The 18,244-nt window shown below is 30.9% G+C and overlaps 1 protein-coding gene across 1 annotated transcript in view; it reads right to left on the reverse strand.

Annotated features, from left to right (window-relative positions):
• Positions 1 to 18,244, reverse strand: part of LOC108903529 (prohormone-2) — a 112,919-nt gene that overhangs the window by 54,204 nt on the left and 40,471 nt on the right. The window contains exons 3-4 of the mRNA XM_018705748.1: positions 17,230 to 17,503; positions 12,619 to 12,672 (exon numbers count right to left, since the gene is read on the reverse strand). Of these exons, the coding sequence (XP_018561264.1) occupies positions 12,619 to 12,672; positions 17,230 to 17,503 (328 nt within the window). The remainder of the gene's footprint in view (positions 1 to 12,618; positions 12,673 to 17,229; positions 17,504 to 18,244) is intronic.

Below are 18,244 nucleotides of genomic sequence, written 5' to 3' on the forward strand. Positions count from 1 at the left end.
TTTAATGTGTTGGTCGTATGTTGAATAACAGGGTTTCAGAGTTTGCTGACACCTCTTGTGGGACAGGGGTTGGGGGTGCGGGGGTAAATACGAAAATCGCCCCGTGATCAGGTTAATGTCAGCAATTCATAAAATATATTCTAGACCTTCATGGGAGTACGAAAATAAAAGTTGCTGACAGCCTAGTTGGGGCAGGGGCGTTTAAAACGGGGTCAAATGTACCACTTACCGAGCGCGCAAGCTGCGTTTGGGAAATGCGTATACAATCCGGGCGAATTAGTTTTTTTTTCAAAAATCGCGCCTAGCTCGAATTTTATGGGCTTAAAATTAAGTAAAAAATACACATAACAAAAGCCTAAATTTGTGTATTTGTAGAAGTCGAGCGTCATATTGTTTATAACAAATAAAAAAAATTATTGCTCTTTTTTGTTTTTCGCTTATATCTCCGAAAATAAGCCTCTAATCGACATGAGGTATACTTATCGATTTTCTTCCTGAGGCTTTTGCGAATATTCTCAAAAATTTTTTTACATAGCAAAATTAGCAGTGAAAAAAATGTGCAAAATTTTCAGAATTAAATAAAAAAACAAATTTTACTGAAATTAGATGAAACTGCAGGAAAAGATAACTGTTTGGATGCTCAACAAATATCCGCAATTCGGAAACCAAATTTCAAAATGGCGGCCTATTGCAAAATTATGAATTCGAAAACGTGAGCGCGTATATTTTCTGCACAAGATATCGAAATTTTGTAGAATTTTGTCTGTGCAAATTTCAGATTTTTAAGTTGCAAAATCAAAAATTTATTAACAAAAAACAAAAAAAAACGGCAACTAGGGTCCTTATCTCGGCAATTGTTTAATATACAGATTTCAAACCAATTTTATTTTTAATATTATAAAAATTGAAAAAAGACAACTTTCTTTAGCAATTATTCAATTCATTAAATAAGTACAATATGGTAGAATTGAATGTACATAATTTACGCAGTAAGTGTAACAGTTAATTTTGAGACGATATTTTATACATCGGCCTTTTCTGAGCACGGCAAATTTTCATTCGTTCATCATTTTTTTTTCAAAGAAATAACTGACTTTTGTTTTTACGTAAATAGACCTCCTTACTTTTCAAAATATCGAAAGCACAATAAAAATTTAAAAAAAAGCAACCCGGTAGCTGCTTTCTAAATGCCACAATAATGAGTTGCTGACATTAATCTGATCATGGGGCGATTTTTGTATTTACCCCCAACCCCTGCCCCATAAGGGGTGTCAGCAAACTCTGAAACCCTGTTATGCAACATACGACCAACACATTAAAAACAAAATTCGCCATTAGTCTGATCACGGGGGATTTTGACACCAATCTCTTAGACTATTAGGTTAGGTTAGTTGTTAATGGTAGAATAATTGCCGGGCTGGTTGACACGTCATCAGTCTAGGTTCCTTGACGTTTCGAGAGACATATATCGTTCTTTACAAAAACTCGAAAACTTTCAGAGTAACTTCTGAGGCAACGTCGAGAAACCTAAACAAACCAACCCGGAAATTGTTCTACTAAGCTATTTTTAAATTATATTAAATTTAAAATAAAAGTTTACTTATTTTTTTTTTCAATTTTTGTCTGGTTTAAGTAAGATAGTTAAAAATAGCTTTTCCTTATTTGCAAAATGTGATTATTTTTCTTTTTTGTCTAAACCTCGTATTTAATCAGAGCTTTTGAAGAACTTTGTTAAAATCAATTTTTAACGAAAACAAAAATTAAAGGCACTTTGTTTATGGAAAATTTCTCATTTTGAAATTTTTTGGACGCCCTATGTGTTTTATTACATATTTGATTACTGCCCATGGCTTCCCAACATAAGCAAAACTTTTTATCAAAAATAACTTTTTCTTGAAAAATCTATCATAAAAAAGTTTACAAGAGTGCGGTACCCCATTCGTGAACACACTGTATAATCATTTAAGTTGACGATAGAGCAAATAATTTCAGGTCATCAGCAAACATCAGTTACAATGTATCACACAAATCGTTAATAACAAGGATATATTATTATTAGGGCTGTAGTTTGTTAGTTTAGTTACTAACTTTCGCTGCGGCATTGAACTGACTCATGTAGAGTGAAAAACCGTGTTTTTCGTTATTTTAGGTTAGAAACCTGATCTAATGGAGCAATTCTGAGATCGGATTCGGATTCAAAAACTTTCGGAAAAGTACAAACTATTTCTGATTTAAAATTTTGTCGGTCTTTAAATGTATTAAGCTACCTCAAATAATTAAAAATAAAGTTAAAATAAAAAATCTCCCTGTTTGAAAATTTTGAAAACCAACGTAATATTCGCCATTTATTTGAAATAAAATAAAATAGCATGGTTGCTTTTGTATACGATCGGCGACGAAGTAAAATTAAAAAAACAAATTGATTAAATAATAAAACATTTTCCCATCTCACGGATTCATTGCGACAATACTTAACCTAAATTGATTGTTGTGTAAAGCAAAACCGTACAACAGTTTAATTTCTTAAACACACACAGATACAGGGATGGAGCTTTAATTAAGATAAATTATTAATTTATCGGCAGTTGTGTTTGCATTCATGATTATTGGAGGAGTGTAGGAGGGCATGATTAATGTGCCAGTATTGGAGGCGGTGACTGGAACTGTTTCTGACTGACGTCGACGTTGAGTGGCAGTGAAATATGTGGAGATTAATTATTTTTTAGAGGAACACTCCTACTCTACATAAATTTGAAATTATAAAGATAATTTATTAATTTATCCTCCAGTGCTTGTAACGATTTCTTTTAAAAACTTTAAACCGGGATAGATTGATTAAATTATAATCGTTTTATGATTCTTATTTATTTTGTATATTGATACTTAAAAAACCAAGTAACATCATTACAGTAAATAGTTTCCTAAACTTGTCAACATTGTCTTCAGAAAAGTCATTAAACATTCACGTCATATCCAATTATTTTTTGGCAAACTCCATCAGAAAATTTAAGAAAATATCCATAATCCTTTGCTCACTGCTTTGCTCCGCTCTATAAGCTCAACTGAGAAATATAAATGATTCTGAATTTTTCTACGGATTGTTTAAAGATCATTAATTATACAGGATGATTCAGGTTTAATCTGGATAACTTCAGGAATCGATAGAACAGGTTAAACTAATGTTCATTCATGATATAAACTTTTTTTCTAAATCGCATCGTTTCGGAGATAGCGGACGTTGAAGTACACAAACGTCAGTTTATACAAATCATTGTGAGTTTTGTTTTTCATGGGTTCCTATAACATTAAATGAAATCTACGCGGCTGGAGCGCTACACTGTCACGGATTTCATTGAATACCTCAGAAACAAGAGACGAAAAAGTTTCAAAATTAATGAGACAAAAGTGGTGTGCAGCTGTTTTATTGAATTTAATTAATTTTTTTGAAGTTTTGAAATAATGTAGGAGGGGGATGTACACAAAATACACTTCTAAGAGGGGTAGGTGGTTATGTAATATCATAAGCAGTGTTTGTGTTCCGAATTTCACCTCAATCGGATGAGTAGTTCAAAAGTTATGAGGGAAAAGCGGGAAAAAAATTATATTTCAACGCCCTCTATCTTCCAAACGATGCGATTTAGGAAAAAAGTTTATATCATGAATGAACATTATTTTAACCTGTTCTAACGATTTTTGAAGTTATCCAGATTAAACCTGAATCACTCTGTATAGCGTTGAGAATTTTCGTATTTTGCTCTATACAGGGTGTAACTTTATATGGGGTTCAGTTTCCAAGGGGTAATAGTACGTGTTTCCCTGAATACGAATATGAGATTCCGTTTTTTAAATAAAAAAAATATTCGAGTTATATTTAATTTTTTTAACTGCACATTAATTCTTGTGTATGCCGCCACTGGAAGGCATAAACCGGGGCAGCCGGAATTAGCATATGGAGTTGTATTCCTGCGCTATCAGCGTTGCTGGTTGTTTTTAAATCAACCTACATTGTGCGAAGCTACAATGGAAGATAATTTAACACAGATTGTTTGTCTATAACTTAATAAATAAATTAGTGACGTGTTACTTTAAAGTCACCATATTTCTTTGGTATCACTGTGGTCGAAGCGCCGAATATCAAAAAAAACATTCTATTGCTTCAAAAAAAAATAACATTACTAGTTGTAAAAAAAATAATCAATTGTTAGACGGCAAAACCAATGAAAAATAATTTAGTGAAAACATATTGCTTTTCTATGACAACGACGTGTTATTTTAAAGTCACCATATGTCAATGTGGACAAACCAATATTGGTATGTAGATACGTTACTAATTGTTAATAAAAAATAATTTATGTTTTAAGTCATTATTTTTACTGCTATAAAAAGCGAACAAAAAATAAATATGTTTCCACTGTTTAGCGATCTTGATTAGTTATCCAAGTCAAGGTTTTAGTGGGATAAAGATCAATAAATAAGAGAACACTATATTTTAAATCATTTCCAACGTTTCTGTGTTATTTTACACCATCCTCAGGGCTCTAAAATACAAACAATGTTTTTTATAAAATTCGTTAAGGTATTAAAATAATTTAAAAAACAAATACATTTACAATAATTCTAAATAATTGTTCCTGTCACAATTACCATAAAACCCGAAAAAGAAAAATTCTAAAACAGCTCTAAATATAACATAGGTATTATTACTCACTCACCGAAATTTGAAGTGTCTTTTGTCCAACTTAACAGTTTTAAATATTAAGAAGATGGTATCTAGATACTTATATGGTGTTTTTATAATTCATGGAACAATTTCAATGCGGTCTTTCACAGAAAAATTGTTATAACGTCTTAGGTACTGTCCTGCAGAATGACAGTAGAAAAATACGTTAATTCTAATGTGTGTAGATATCATGCTTCTTTTCCTCTTATTTTTTCCCCTTTCTCTTTCTCTTTTATTTTTTATTTTTTACTTTTCAATTCAGCACATTTATGAAAAAAAAGTCTAAACCTGAGTAAACCAAACTACTGTTACAAGAGAATTTTATCAATTAAATTATAATAAACCAAATTCAAATTATCTACTTATATATTAACACTATTAATTTTTTTAATATAAATCATTTCCTCGATTAACTTTTTTGAAAGAATAGGTTGATGCCCAAGCAGTTCGGTTTTGTCAAATTCAAAATGGTGATTGAATTCTTTTGAATGTTATACAAGTGCAGTTGGATGTAAATTATTTCGTTTATTTAAATCTCTTTCATGTTCAAAAATACGTGTATTTATATATCTATGCGTTTGATCAACATAACTTTTTTTTACAGTTTCCACAAGGTATTCTATAAACTAGCTAGCTTTTCTGAAAGTTTAGATCTTCTAATATTAATTAGAACTGTTAAGTTGGACAAAAGACATTTCAAATTTCGGTAAGTGAGTAATACCTATGTCATTTTTAGAGCCGAAAAATAAACTACTGATAGGCGTTTCTAAAGGTCAAAGTTAGCCTTTGAATGAATACGACCCCCACTCAGAGATACACCCCGTATATGCAATTAAGAAAATTATAAACATTTTAGAGCTCATTTAATTTTCACTTTATTCAGGTTTTCAAGTTACAATTATTTTTAATGAAAGCAATGAAAATTATATGAGGGAAAAATTCCGCTTCGCAATAGCAAGTGTTTTTATAACATAATCTCATTAATTTATATTAACAAATATACTCTGTTAAAATATTTAAAAATATATCACGTCAAGCAAGCACTGAAAATACAGATATAATTATTGTGTAGGTATTAAAAATTTATCCAATGTTCATTTTTTGTTCAGCGCTTACCACATATGAAAAGCAATCACGAATTTTGTGGATAAGAGTCATTAAAAGAACAAACGTTGTTTAATTTAACTTTTAGTGTGGTGGAAAATACAAGTATACCAAATAATGTTACAAATGAATAATTATAGACAATAATCATAGTGAGTCAGAACATTCTTTAGATAATCTACAAAGTTAAAAGTTACCATTTGAATTACGCTACAAATTCATTACACTGAAATTCTTTCACGAGAAGCAAACTTTTACTGATAGATTGACCTATTTCTACCGCTTTTAGATTGAAGTACGTGCCAGATTGTGCATGGAAAGTTTCAAGGCCATTAATTGTAATCCTTAAGCTCTCAATCGAGATTCAATGTACAGAAAATTTAAAGTAAACTGTTGAAAAAAACTTTAACAGATAAACAATATCAACTGTTTTGAGAAATAGCTGCTATTTCAACAATTTAGATTTAGCAATAAAAATTTAAAATCAAGTAATACCGCTCACTATTACAATAATATAGAAATACGGCAGCATTTGCTTTATCTATGTTGTTTTCTTCGTTGCTCTTGTTATTGTTATGCAAATAAAGAGTTCACTGTGTTGAAAATAGGTATTACAAACAAGAAATATTAATTTAATTTATAGAAAAAATTCAAATGTTTCACATGGCTACTTGACTTTATTAAAATTATAATTATATACAATATCTTGGTTAGTTATTTATGAAAACCCCACAAATTAAACATAGTTGTAAAGAGAATTTCCCTATTCTTCTAATGAGGCAAAAATTTAATATGGCGCCCATAACAAAGCCAAAAGTTAACTCAGCACACATTTTTAGAGATACGTTGATACTGACTGCAAAAATCGATTCTTCACATTATTTTATATCAGGCTACCCATTTTAGTTCCAAAATTTTGAAAAAAACAAGAGAAATACGACTAAAAGAAGAAATAGTATAAAATCGGTTTCCTTTAAATATCTTTGAAAGAATTCGGAATTTTCTAAATTTAAAAACGAATCCATGATCGTCATAAAATTCTGTACATTTTTACAATTTCTGTATCTCTTAAAATAAAACAGATACCTGTAGTGGGCAATTAAAAAGTTGTAAGCCTGTATATATTGAGAAGAATTACTGGGTTCGGAGCTAATATCAACATTAACTAAAGTATCGCTATTAAAATTGTAAAAAAGAATAAACAAATCTGCATTATCATTATTACATACGGAAAATTCAAACAATTGTAGCTATAGATAAGGATAGCAACAAGTTGTCTTTTACTTTCAACGTTGTTTGAAAATGTGACAAAATCTACAAATTGTAGGTTAATATTTTCAGAACTGTAAAAACAATGTGACGCAAATATTAAATGACAATGACTTGACAATTAAATCCCATGCAAAATTGTTTGATCAAGCGATTTCCATCCTTTCTCGGTCACAATGTATAATACAAAGTGTCCTACAATGAGCCTGCCTAACTAGAGTCTCTGATAAAAATAAGTTGAAAATTAGTTTAAGTAATCATAATCTTGAAAATTCTTCCTAAGTGATCTTCAGAACTTGTGAGAATAAATCATAGACCTAGGTATAGTGTACTAGGTCTATGGAATAAATAAATGAAATTTATACAAGGTGATTCCGGAGGTGAATGACAAATATTGCAGGGGTAGATTCAAGGGGTCAAAATAAGAGAAATAAACCCATAAGTTATAGTCAACTATGTTGAAATAACTAAATATTTATTTTTTTTTTTAAACAACGAACTTCTCAAAGTCAGGCCTGTTCCCTTTTTAACAAATAAATCACATACAGGGTGTTCCAGATAGACCTTCAATTAGACGTTTCTGGAAAACTACGCGTACTGGAATTCTGAAAATTTATGTACGAGGGTTTCTCCTAATGTTCTATCGATTGAAAATATTAGCGTCGTCGCGGAACTTCCGGTTCTACCGGAAGTAGACGTCAACTCGCTTATTTCAAATGGAATATACTATTTTTTATTTAATTTTTGGATTCTACATCGAATTTTAAGGTAAGTTTCATAACCTTACTTTATCCTTAAACTCAATCGTTTTTGAAATATTTTGACTTTCAAAATTTTTGAAAAAACATACTTACACTTAATCGGTTCTATCTCCTCCAATTTTTAAGATAGGAAGCTGAAATTTTAGATGGTCAATACCAAAACGTGTCCAAATATCTGGAATATTCGAAAGTTGGTGCATGTTACACAGGGCGTCTAAAAAACACGGACCAATTGTGTCAAATTGAAAGTTTAATAACTCGCTTATTTTAAATAGAACACCCTGTGTTTTATAATGCCAGTAGATGCACCTGTTAATTCTCTTTCCATTGGTATAAGCATTCCCTATACCTAAATCCCACCGATTTTGAGATATTTGAACATAAGTACAGAGACGAATATAATCCGACAGTTAGCTGTAGGTTGGCTGTGGAAAAACATTTAAATGTCACCAAGTGTCATTACTTATTTAGCAGATTTGCTGTCATTGCTGTAAAGCGAGTTTGTCGATTTTCCAAGTGTTTTCAATAACAATGGCACACTCTGGGTACACACACGACGACTACACGTCGGGGTAAATCGTCAGGTTGCAAATGGTGTATTAACATAAATGAAAATGGCTTCCATTTATGCTTCTTCAGAATTCTGTGAATAGTTCCTATTGATAGACGTGAATTTATTATGCATCTCTAATTGACGCCTGTGGATAAGCGGTGAAAAATGCCAATACATTTACTTCATTTTCTTCGTTGTCCACTGATGTCTTACCTTTATCATGTTTCGGGAGAAACTTTCCATTCTCAGAACAATTCTTTAATAGTCTTCTGACCATATCATGACTTGGTCTGTGCTTATTTGGATATCTTTCTGCAAACACGCGACATGTTCTACTAACAATTCTATTACACTCCCCGTAAATGATAATTAAATTTAAAAAGTCGTCGTGTGTGTACCCAGAGTGTGCCATTGTTATTGAAAACACTTGGAAAATCGACAAACTCGCTTTACAGCAATGACAGCAAATCTGCTAAATAAGTAATGACACTTGGTGACATTTAAATGTTTTTCCACAGCCAACCTACAGCTAACTGTCGGATTATATTCGTCTCTGTACTTATGTTCAAATATCTCAAAATCGGTGGGATTTAGGTATAGGGAATGCTTATACCAATGGAAAGAGAATTAACAGGTGCATCTACTGGCATTATAAAACACAGGGTGTTCTATTTAAAATAAGCGAGTTATTAAACTTTCAATTTGACACAATTGGTCCGTGTTTTTTAGACGCCCTGTGTAACATGCACCAACTTTCGAATATTCCAGATATTTGGACACGTTTTGGTATTGACCATCTAAAATTTCAGCTTCCTATCTTAAAAATTGGAGGAGATAGAACCGATTAAGTGTAGGTATGTTTTTTTCAAAAATTTTGAAAAAGTCAAAATATTTCAAAAACTATTGAGTTTAAGGATAAAGTAAGGTTATGAAACTTACCTTAAAATTCGATGTAGAATCCAAAAATTAAATAAAAAATAGTACATTCCATTTGAAATAAGCGCGTTGACGTCTACTTCCGGTAGAACCGAAAGTTCCACGGCGACGCCAATATTTTCAATCGATGGAACATTAGGAGGAACCCCCGTACATAAATTTTCATAATTCCAGTACGCGTAGTTTTCCAGAAACGTCTAATTGAAGGTGTATCTGGAACACCCTGTATAACCGTGCAAAAAACGCATGCGCAATTGAGGATACTTCCAACATATGGGGCCCCTTCTGACTTTACTCTGAGGGTACGAAATTTTTTAAACAATCATTTTCCTGGACACTGGATTTGTGGAGGGGGTCCAATAAATTGGCCAGCAAGGTGTTTAGACCTAGACCCACTCGAATACTTTGTTTGGGGGTGGATGAAATCGTTGGTGTACGAAACAAGAGTAGAGAAGGCAAGCATTACTTGATTGCATTATTATGAATGCGGGCGCTGTAATAATAATAATAAGAAATAATCGCGATGCTATTAATCGTGCTATTCCCAACGTCAATTGAAGAGGAAGCAAGGGCATTGAAGTTGGTGGTGGTATTTTTGAAAATATTCTAATTATTCACCATTTATGAAATTCCTTTTTTAGTTTTCCTTTGATAAAATAAAAATCAATATAAATTCATTATTTTTACTGCATTTATTTCAACAACAGTTGATATTCGGACTATATATAACTTACGGGTTTATTTTTCTTATTTTGACCCCCTGAATCTACTTCCCATTCCTCCGGAATCACCCTGTAATAACAGTATTCTAAATTTGATTTGGAAATGGTGTAGCGAGCTAAAAATTATCCTATATTTTCTGTAGGTAGTTCTCAAGTTTAAATAGCAAAATTTAAAAACTCGTATGTTTTTTTTTTCACAAAAGAAAGATCCTTCTGTTAAACTTTGATAAAACGTACCGTTTTCGAGTAACATGGTCCTCGACAGATTTATCACCCTTAAAATAAATTGAAATATCCAAATTGCTTGTCAAAATTAAGCGTGAGTGCCCGTATAGCAATTTATACCTATGATTATTACTATTTTTTTAATTTTTGAACGTTATGCGATGAAGTTTGACAATCATTCCAACTTGGGAAAAAATACCCAAAAAAGTCGGGATATCTTTTACCTTCGCACCATCAGTTCTGACATATTTTCAAAGAAAATTTTAGAGTTATTGTCTACCCATCGCGTTGACAACAAATTAAATAGACAAAACAGATCTCTAAAATTTAATTTATTTACTCCTGAAAGTTTCGAAGGTATTGAATTAAAAAACCTCATCAGAGCCCTCAAGGGATGGATCTTCTTTATTAAAAATTTTCCGGCCTATATTATTTATATCGACTATCTTTCTTACTTTTACGTATAATCTCGTTATGAAATTTGAAAGGCTATTTACTGGACAACCTGTACAATATCCAGCAAATATCAACTAGTAAATATTTTATGAAGACAGAAATAGAAATAAATCGATATCTGATGTCTGTAATATCAAAATGAATAAAGCATATATTCTAATTAAACAGTTTCCGTGATAAGGTAATCAATGCTGCAACTGTGCGTATCTATATATTTTTTATTACATATGTTTGCAGCTCCCTACACAGTGAATAATGCGATTGCAGATATTTCTCTCAACGGGAAATGAGAAAATATATTTGAGGGAAGCCAAGTTCCTTAAAGTTACATATGGTTGACCTAACCCTAGCTTCCTGCTGTTTTATTCCATTTTCTTTATTTTTAGCTAGCTTTCAGATGGACTTGACTACATCTTAAGAAACAGCAATTTCTTCTACATCAAGTATTATTTTGTATTTTTTTTTTGTTATAAATACCTATATTATAAAATTTCCTCTAGCGTAACGCACTTAGATAATCACAGTTTTCAGAATATCATAGCATGCGTACATAAGTGAAAATAAATTCTTACCGATCAAAAATGTCTATTTTCTCACCAGAGGGACATACCCTCTACAGGTCCTTCAAAATGCTATTGCACTAATTTTCATTGTGTCAAGTTACTATTCGGTATTTTAAAGACAAAAATTAAATAAAAAAATATTACAGTAAATCACTGTTTCTAAGAAAGCTGATTTAGTTGAGACAAAATATGATTTTGATTTTCTCAGAAACTTTTTCTAAGAAAAATTGGTGCAAGCCGCACCGAAATCGGCTAAATATTAAAAAATTTACTTTGAAAATTCTTCAGACCTTTCAAAATATGTAGATATCGCATAGTCCATTTTTCGTCTTAATAAAGTTATTCCTCACATCACTATAATGATACTTATGACACCTTTATCTCAAACAAAGCTTCAAAAGCACTCATTGCAAAATATAATCGAATGTGCTATGATTTTTTAAATAATATTTTAGACAATTGCATTTTATGTTCGACAAATAATAGAATAGAATATACCTAATTAATTGACCATTTATATACACTCATAGGTACATTTTCATAACATTAAAATACATAAAACTAACTAATAAGTACAAGAAATAAAATCGTCGACAGATAAGAAACAATTCGATAATAAATAATTTTTGGCAAATGAGTGGAATTCTTTTGATGACATCTGTTTTATAAGTTTGTGCTTAAAGTAATTGTCAAAGTTATTATAAAGACTAATAGATAGCTTATTGTTCTTGGTTATACCAATTCGAGAAAAAGGAATTATAAGATTTCCGGCATGCCTAGTATTGTACTGGTGTATATCAGAGTGAGTTAAATTCGACAAATTTTTGTGTACTAATATTAACGAGTCTAACAAGCACAAACAGGGCAGTGGTAGAATCACAAATTTTTTTAATAAATCTTTGCTAGGAGTAAGGTTTGGCACCGCTGCAACAAGGCGAAGCACCGCCTTTTGTATAATAAATACCTTGTGAGCCTTACTGGAGTTTCCCCACAACGCAACACCATTTCACACAGGGATAAAGAGTAACACCAAGTAGTTTTACTGAATTCGTTTTAGCACACCATTTATCAGAGGTGAAAGTTATGTTTTGCGTTTTTAAAATATTGAGTTTTAATTTGTTAGCTGAAAACCAGGTTTCAGTCAAGTTAAGACTATGCTCAAATTAATAGAATAACATCAAGGATATATAAATTTCCGTAGCAAACTGCTACCAGACAAATAAACTTACCCTAGTTGGCAGTTAATCTTAATAAAACATGAAGAGTTCTACCAATATATCTTCTTATCTTAAGGAAAGTTTTTACCTACCTTAATTTCTTAACTTCCCTTCGCTTCCGTTTTTTGTCGTCTGCGCCGTAATATCTGGAACAAAGGCCAGCTTTAAACACAAAATTTTTCCAATGACTAATGAAATATGATGTTTAGGCGAAATAATTTATATTTTATTCTATAAATTCTTTGCTGACACGAATTTTAAATTAAATATTAATACGGGGTGTTTGGTAAGTCGATGCATTCCTTGCAGGAGATTATAGTAGAAGTGATTTGTGATATATTTTCTTAATATACCATATTCCGAAAACGCTTAGTTTCCGATCTACAGGGTGTTAAAGTTTTAATAAAAAAATGCAAATTTATAAATATTGCGGAAACCGCTCAGAATATTTTAATGAAATTTTACAGGCTTTTACAGTTAACAACAATACACGTTTTACGATGAAAATATTGTATTTAGCTTCACCAGTGGCATGTGCACAGTCACGTCTCTGGATATGTTTAAAGAAAAAAATGCTACGCCACTGATTTNCCATATTCCGAAAACGCTTAGTTTCCGATCTACAGGGTGTTAAAGTTTTAATAAAAAAATGCAAATTTATAAATATTGCGGAAACCGCTCAGAATATTTTAATGAAATTTTACAGGCATGTAGTTAACAATAATACATGTTTTACGATAAAAATATTGTTTTCAGTTTTACCAGTGGCGTGCGTACAGGCACGTCTTTAGATATTTTTAAAGAAAAACATACTCCAGTGATTTTTCTTAAAATAAAAATAAATTATTTTTTAATTCCCTGTTCAGTTTGAAGTGGCACATAATTTTTTTCTTTAAAAATATCCAGAGACGTGCCTGTGCGCACGTCACTGATGAAACTGAATATTTTTATCGTAAAACATGGATTGTTGTTAACTGTCAAAGCCTGTAAAATTTCAATAAAATATTCTAAGCGGTTTCCGCAATAATTATAAATTAAAATTTTTTTTTAACTAACTTTAACTTCCTGTAAATCGGAAACTAAATGTTATAGGAATATTGTATATTAAGGAAATATATCACTTATACTATAACCTCCTGCAAGGAATGCATCGACTTACCAAACACCCTATATAATCCTATACTAGATAGGACACTTAAAATTAGTAGGGGCACTCTCTATAAAATTTTTGCCTAAAGTGCTTCCTTGGTGAGATTTAGGGTGTTGAAGTTGAAAAAATAAATAACATTTCCTTTAATATCTTTCGACTATTTCGAGTTAATTTTGTGAAATTTCGTATACGGAGGTTTTTTGGAAAATTCGAATTTATCGACTATTTCGTTGCATCTTCTACAGGGCGCCACAAGCGACTATTACAACGCATTTATATACCAAAACTTTTTTATGCCACCGTGTATTTTACTTTAGGCTGGAAAAATCTTTTCCCCCAACTTTTTGCTTAAAAAAGGTATACCTTGCTAATATAATACGTTTTTTAAAAAACTTAAAATTCTACCGTTACCATGTCTTTACATATATGCCACTCACACATATGTTACACACTCTCAATGTCGTAGTTATGGGACGAGATCTGAAGACAATTTTATGATTCCAGGTTATAGACTGACTAAATCAAAGAAAAATTCCTTAGATATACATTTATATAATATTGTGCCAACTAGTTTAAAGTCCTTGAATAGGTACTCGTGATTTTAAACAGAAAATAAAAATCATTTCTTGTTAGGCATTATTTCTACTCAGTTAATGAGATTTTAAAATTTTCTGATATGCATACATTATGGTAATGGTCTTATCGCTCCTTCTTAGACTAAGATTTTTATATAATCTCTTTTCTCTCGTTTTGTGTTCTATTGCTTGTAATATTTATTGTGATATGTTTTTTATTAATTTATTTTTTTTGTGTGTATATCTATACATTTTTTGTTTTTGTATATGACTTGCAATACAGATTGTATGCAATTTAACATGGTCAACAAACACTAAACTAAACACTAAACTAAACTAATATATCTAAAACCAACCGTTTTCAACAAAAAGGCATTTAAATTTGTAAATGCATAATAAAAATTGTTTAAAAGTTATTTTCAACCACTGATAAACATTGAAAAACATATCTTTAAGGATAGGTCACTAATAGTTATTTTTTAGATTTTTAGGTCTTTTAGGTTGGTTACATTGTTTAGATTGTGTTAGATTGATGGTTTGTTCTTAGAAATATAATTGTATTTTTACTATCAATTTTGTTTGCAGTAAAATTGTTAAATAAACGAAATTTAAAATTGTAATTGCACTGTTTCCTGTAAAGGCCTATTTCTTGCTAATAAACGATTGCTCTTCATTTCGTTTATATCAAAATTAGATCAAAAAATAAATTTCTTAGGAAAAAGATTTAATAAAAAACATAAACTTTTGAATGTGAATTTATTTTTATTTCAATAAAGTTTTTGAAATATCAGTTTGATGATATATGTTAACAATATTCAGTGTTATATTAAAACAAAGTACAAAATAAACCAACTTGTTCAATAATAGTGTCAAATATGGAAATATTAGTAATTAATAATTGGGAATTTTTAAAGTTAAATATGAAAAGAACATCAATCCAGTCTTTATTCAAAATTATTTTATATTTCATAACGAGTTACACATTAGCCCAGTCATTATAGACATGAAACAGCCTAAATACTATTAGAAGTTTCTCTGCGGAATATTGTTCGGAAACCTGTTATAAACAAAATGTTAAAAAATCAAGTCCAGGCTAGTTGGGAAACTTTGTTTAAACAACGGTCAAAGTTATAGAAAAGTGCTCTTTTGACTGGCGTAAAAAGCTAGTATTCATAGCGAAAAAAAGTTTATCCAAACAAGGTAGGTATTAAATAAGTCTATAAAATGAGACAAGTCCGATTAAATCCCGATAATATGTTTATGCACAAGAGCTCAAAAATGATCGAAAATGGCCGTTTTTTCAATTGCTGATAGTTAATGCAATTTTCATCGCAGAGACTTGTAATTCAGGATTTTCGAGGCTTTTTACACCCTTAATAAGTGGTAAAAATTTTAGCCCGAAAGCTTAATTGGTTTCACGTTGTTATCTAACAAGATGCTATTTTCAATTCATTTTTCCCAAGCTCACAGGCGTTGTAGTGTTTCGATAATTAGTTGTTTTTGTACCTAAATAGTTGTATTGACATATGCATTTACTGAGAATTTAATTTTTCAAATTTAATTTGTTTAAAAATGACTGAAAAAATGTTAATATTTATTAAATTGTTAAGCGCGCATGCTCCGCCTCGCTCTCCCCACTCGTTCGCTAGACCAAGTAATAGAACGCATCGCCGCTATCTTCTTTTTCGCAATTAAATAGTTGAATTCACCTTAATGTTAATGTAGGACATGAAAATATAGCTCTTAATGTATACTCTCTCCAAATTTCGGCTCTTAATATTAATAATTAAGGTCACTGCGATTAAATAAAAAAAAAAAATCTCAGCTTCTAATCAACTTACAACAACGATTTTTTTTTTAAATTCGAAGAAAACTAAAGTAAAGAGGTTACTATTTTATTTTATAATAATTACCTATCTTAACAATTTAATAAATATTAACATTTTTTCAGTCAATTTTAAACAAATTAAATTTGAAAAACTAAATTCTCAGTAAATGCCTATGTCAATACAACTATTTAGGTACAAAAACAACTAATGATCAAAACCCTACAACGCCTGTGAGCTTGGGAAAAATGAATTGAAAATAGCATCTTCTTAGATAACAAATTCCGCCAACGCCAAACCAATGAAGCTTTCGAGCTGAAATTTTTACCACTTATTAAGGGTGTAAAAAGCCTCAAAAATCCTGAATTACAAGTGTCTGCGATGAAAATTGCATTAATTATTAGCAATTGAAAAAAACGGCAATTTTCGACCATTTTTGAGCTCTTGTGCATAAACAAATTATCGGAATTTAATCGGACTTTTTTCATTTTATAGGCTTATTTAATACCTACCTTTTTTGTATAAACTTTTTTTCGCTATGAATAATAGCTTTTTTACGTGAGTCAAAAAACCACTTTTCCATAACTTTGACCATTGTTTTAACAAAGTTTCCCAACTAGTCTCGAGTTGATTTTTTGAAATTTTGTTTATAACACGTTTCTGAACAGTATTCCGCTGAGAAACTTCTAATAGCATTTTTTTCCCGAAAGAAACCTATAATGACTGGCCTTCATACTTTTTCTAGAACACAATATACGTAAAAGTCTTAGTTGGCAGAATTGTTGCGCGATTGTAGAGTTCAAAGTAGTCGGTCATGTAACTTTATTTTATTTGTTATTTGCATTTAATTTTCCAACAATCAATATATTGTTATTTTTTTAATGCCGTCTTTGAGTTATACCCCCAGTGCGACCAGGGAGGTAGTAACAATAGTTCAATTTAAATATACGAGTATTTACGCTTATGGTAAATATATTACTTCGTTTCAATTAAAAAAAATCTACCACATAATTAAAAAGCTGTTTCTATATTACTCGAAAGTTAATTAAATTGATTAAAGAAAAGAAAACTAATTAGATTCCTACGAGACAAAATGTAAATTTTAAACTAATCAGAAGCGAATGCCGTTAGAAGAGAATTAAACGAACTCACCTATACTGATTAATAGCTCCGGGCTCTCCGTATAGCTCAGACTTCAAAACAGCATTTTCCAGGGCCTCGTCAATCTTGTCCTTATTTGTGCCGTATCTGAAACCTTTTTCATACTCTGCAATGGTTTTGTCGTCGTAGGAATCGTCAGGAGAGTTGTACAAACTAGAGGGAATATTTGGCAAGACGGCTTGATTTCGGAATATCGATTGCTCCCGTTCCCACTCGTTTAAAGATTGTTGGTCTGGCAGGGGTGATTTCAGATTTATATTTGTTCCTGAAATAAAAGTGAAAAGAAGGGCTTAGATACGTGTCTGCTCGATCAAAACTTTTTTAGAACAGATTGTGGCAATTTTTCGTCCCATCATAAAATGTTCCTTGTAAAAAAGTCACATATTTCAAATGCCAATATATTCTACTTTCCATAATTATTATACATACATATACGAATATCTACAATTTATGCTGACCACATAATTAAATTAATACCTACTTTGCATAATTATGAGAAATAAAATATAGTATGAAAGGCTTTTTGTCAAAAACTTTACCACTAATTTAATAATACCTGTAGGTACTTAATTATTGTAATTTAATGCAATAGCATTGGAAGTTTCAAAGCCAAATATCTCGAAAACGGTACGAGATAGCTACTTTAATAAAGTATACCTTTTTTGTTTAAAAAAAGTTGAAAAATGAGAATTTGTTACCAAAGATGAGATACCTTAAAGTACAAAAAAGTTATGTCGTTTTTAACACATTCAATCTACTGCAGCTAGCGCCCTCTATGAACTTTAACCAAAATGTCAACAGATTTCAATTCCTCTACTCCAATCCCCAAAATTTGTGAGGATATTTGCATTTGTTAAGGATTAAATTAAAAAAAACTGAAATAATATTTTACATTTAACACCCTGTATCTCTTTAAGTATCAACTTTTGGACTAAGGTAAGTTCGGCTAAATCGCAATATTTTTACTTGGGGAATCTACCCATGAATTTTGGCCCATTACGTCGCG

This window comes from Anoplophora glabripennis, unplaced genomic scaffold (assembly GCF_000390285.2).
Source record: "Anoplophora glabripennis isolate ALB-LARVAE unplaced genomic scaffold, Agla_2.0 scaffold94, whole genome shotgun sequence".
NCBI lineage: Eukaryota > Metazoa > Arthropoda > Insecta > Coleoptera > Cerambycidae > Anoplophora > Anoplophora glabripennis.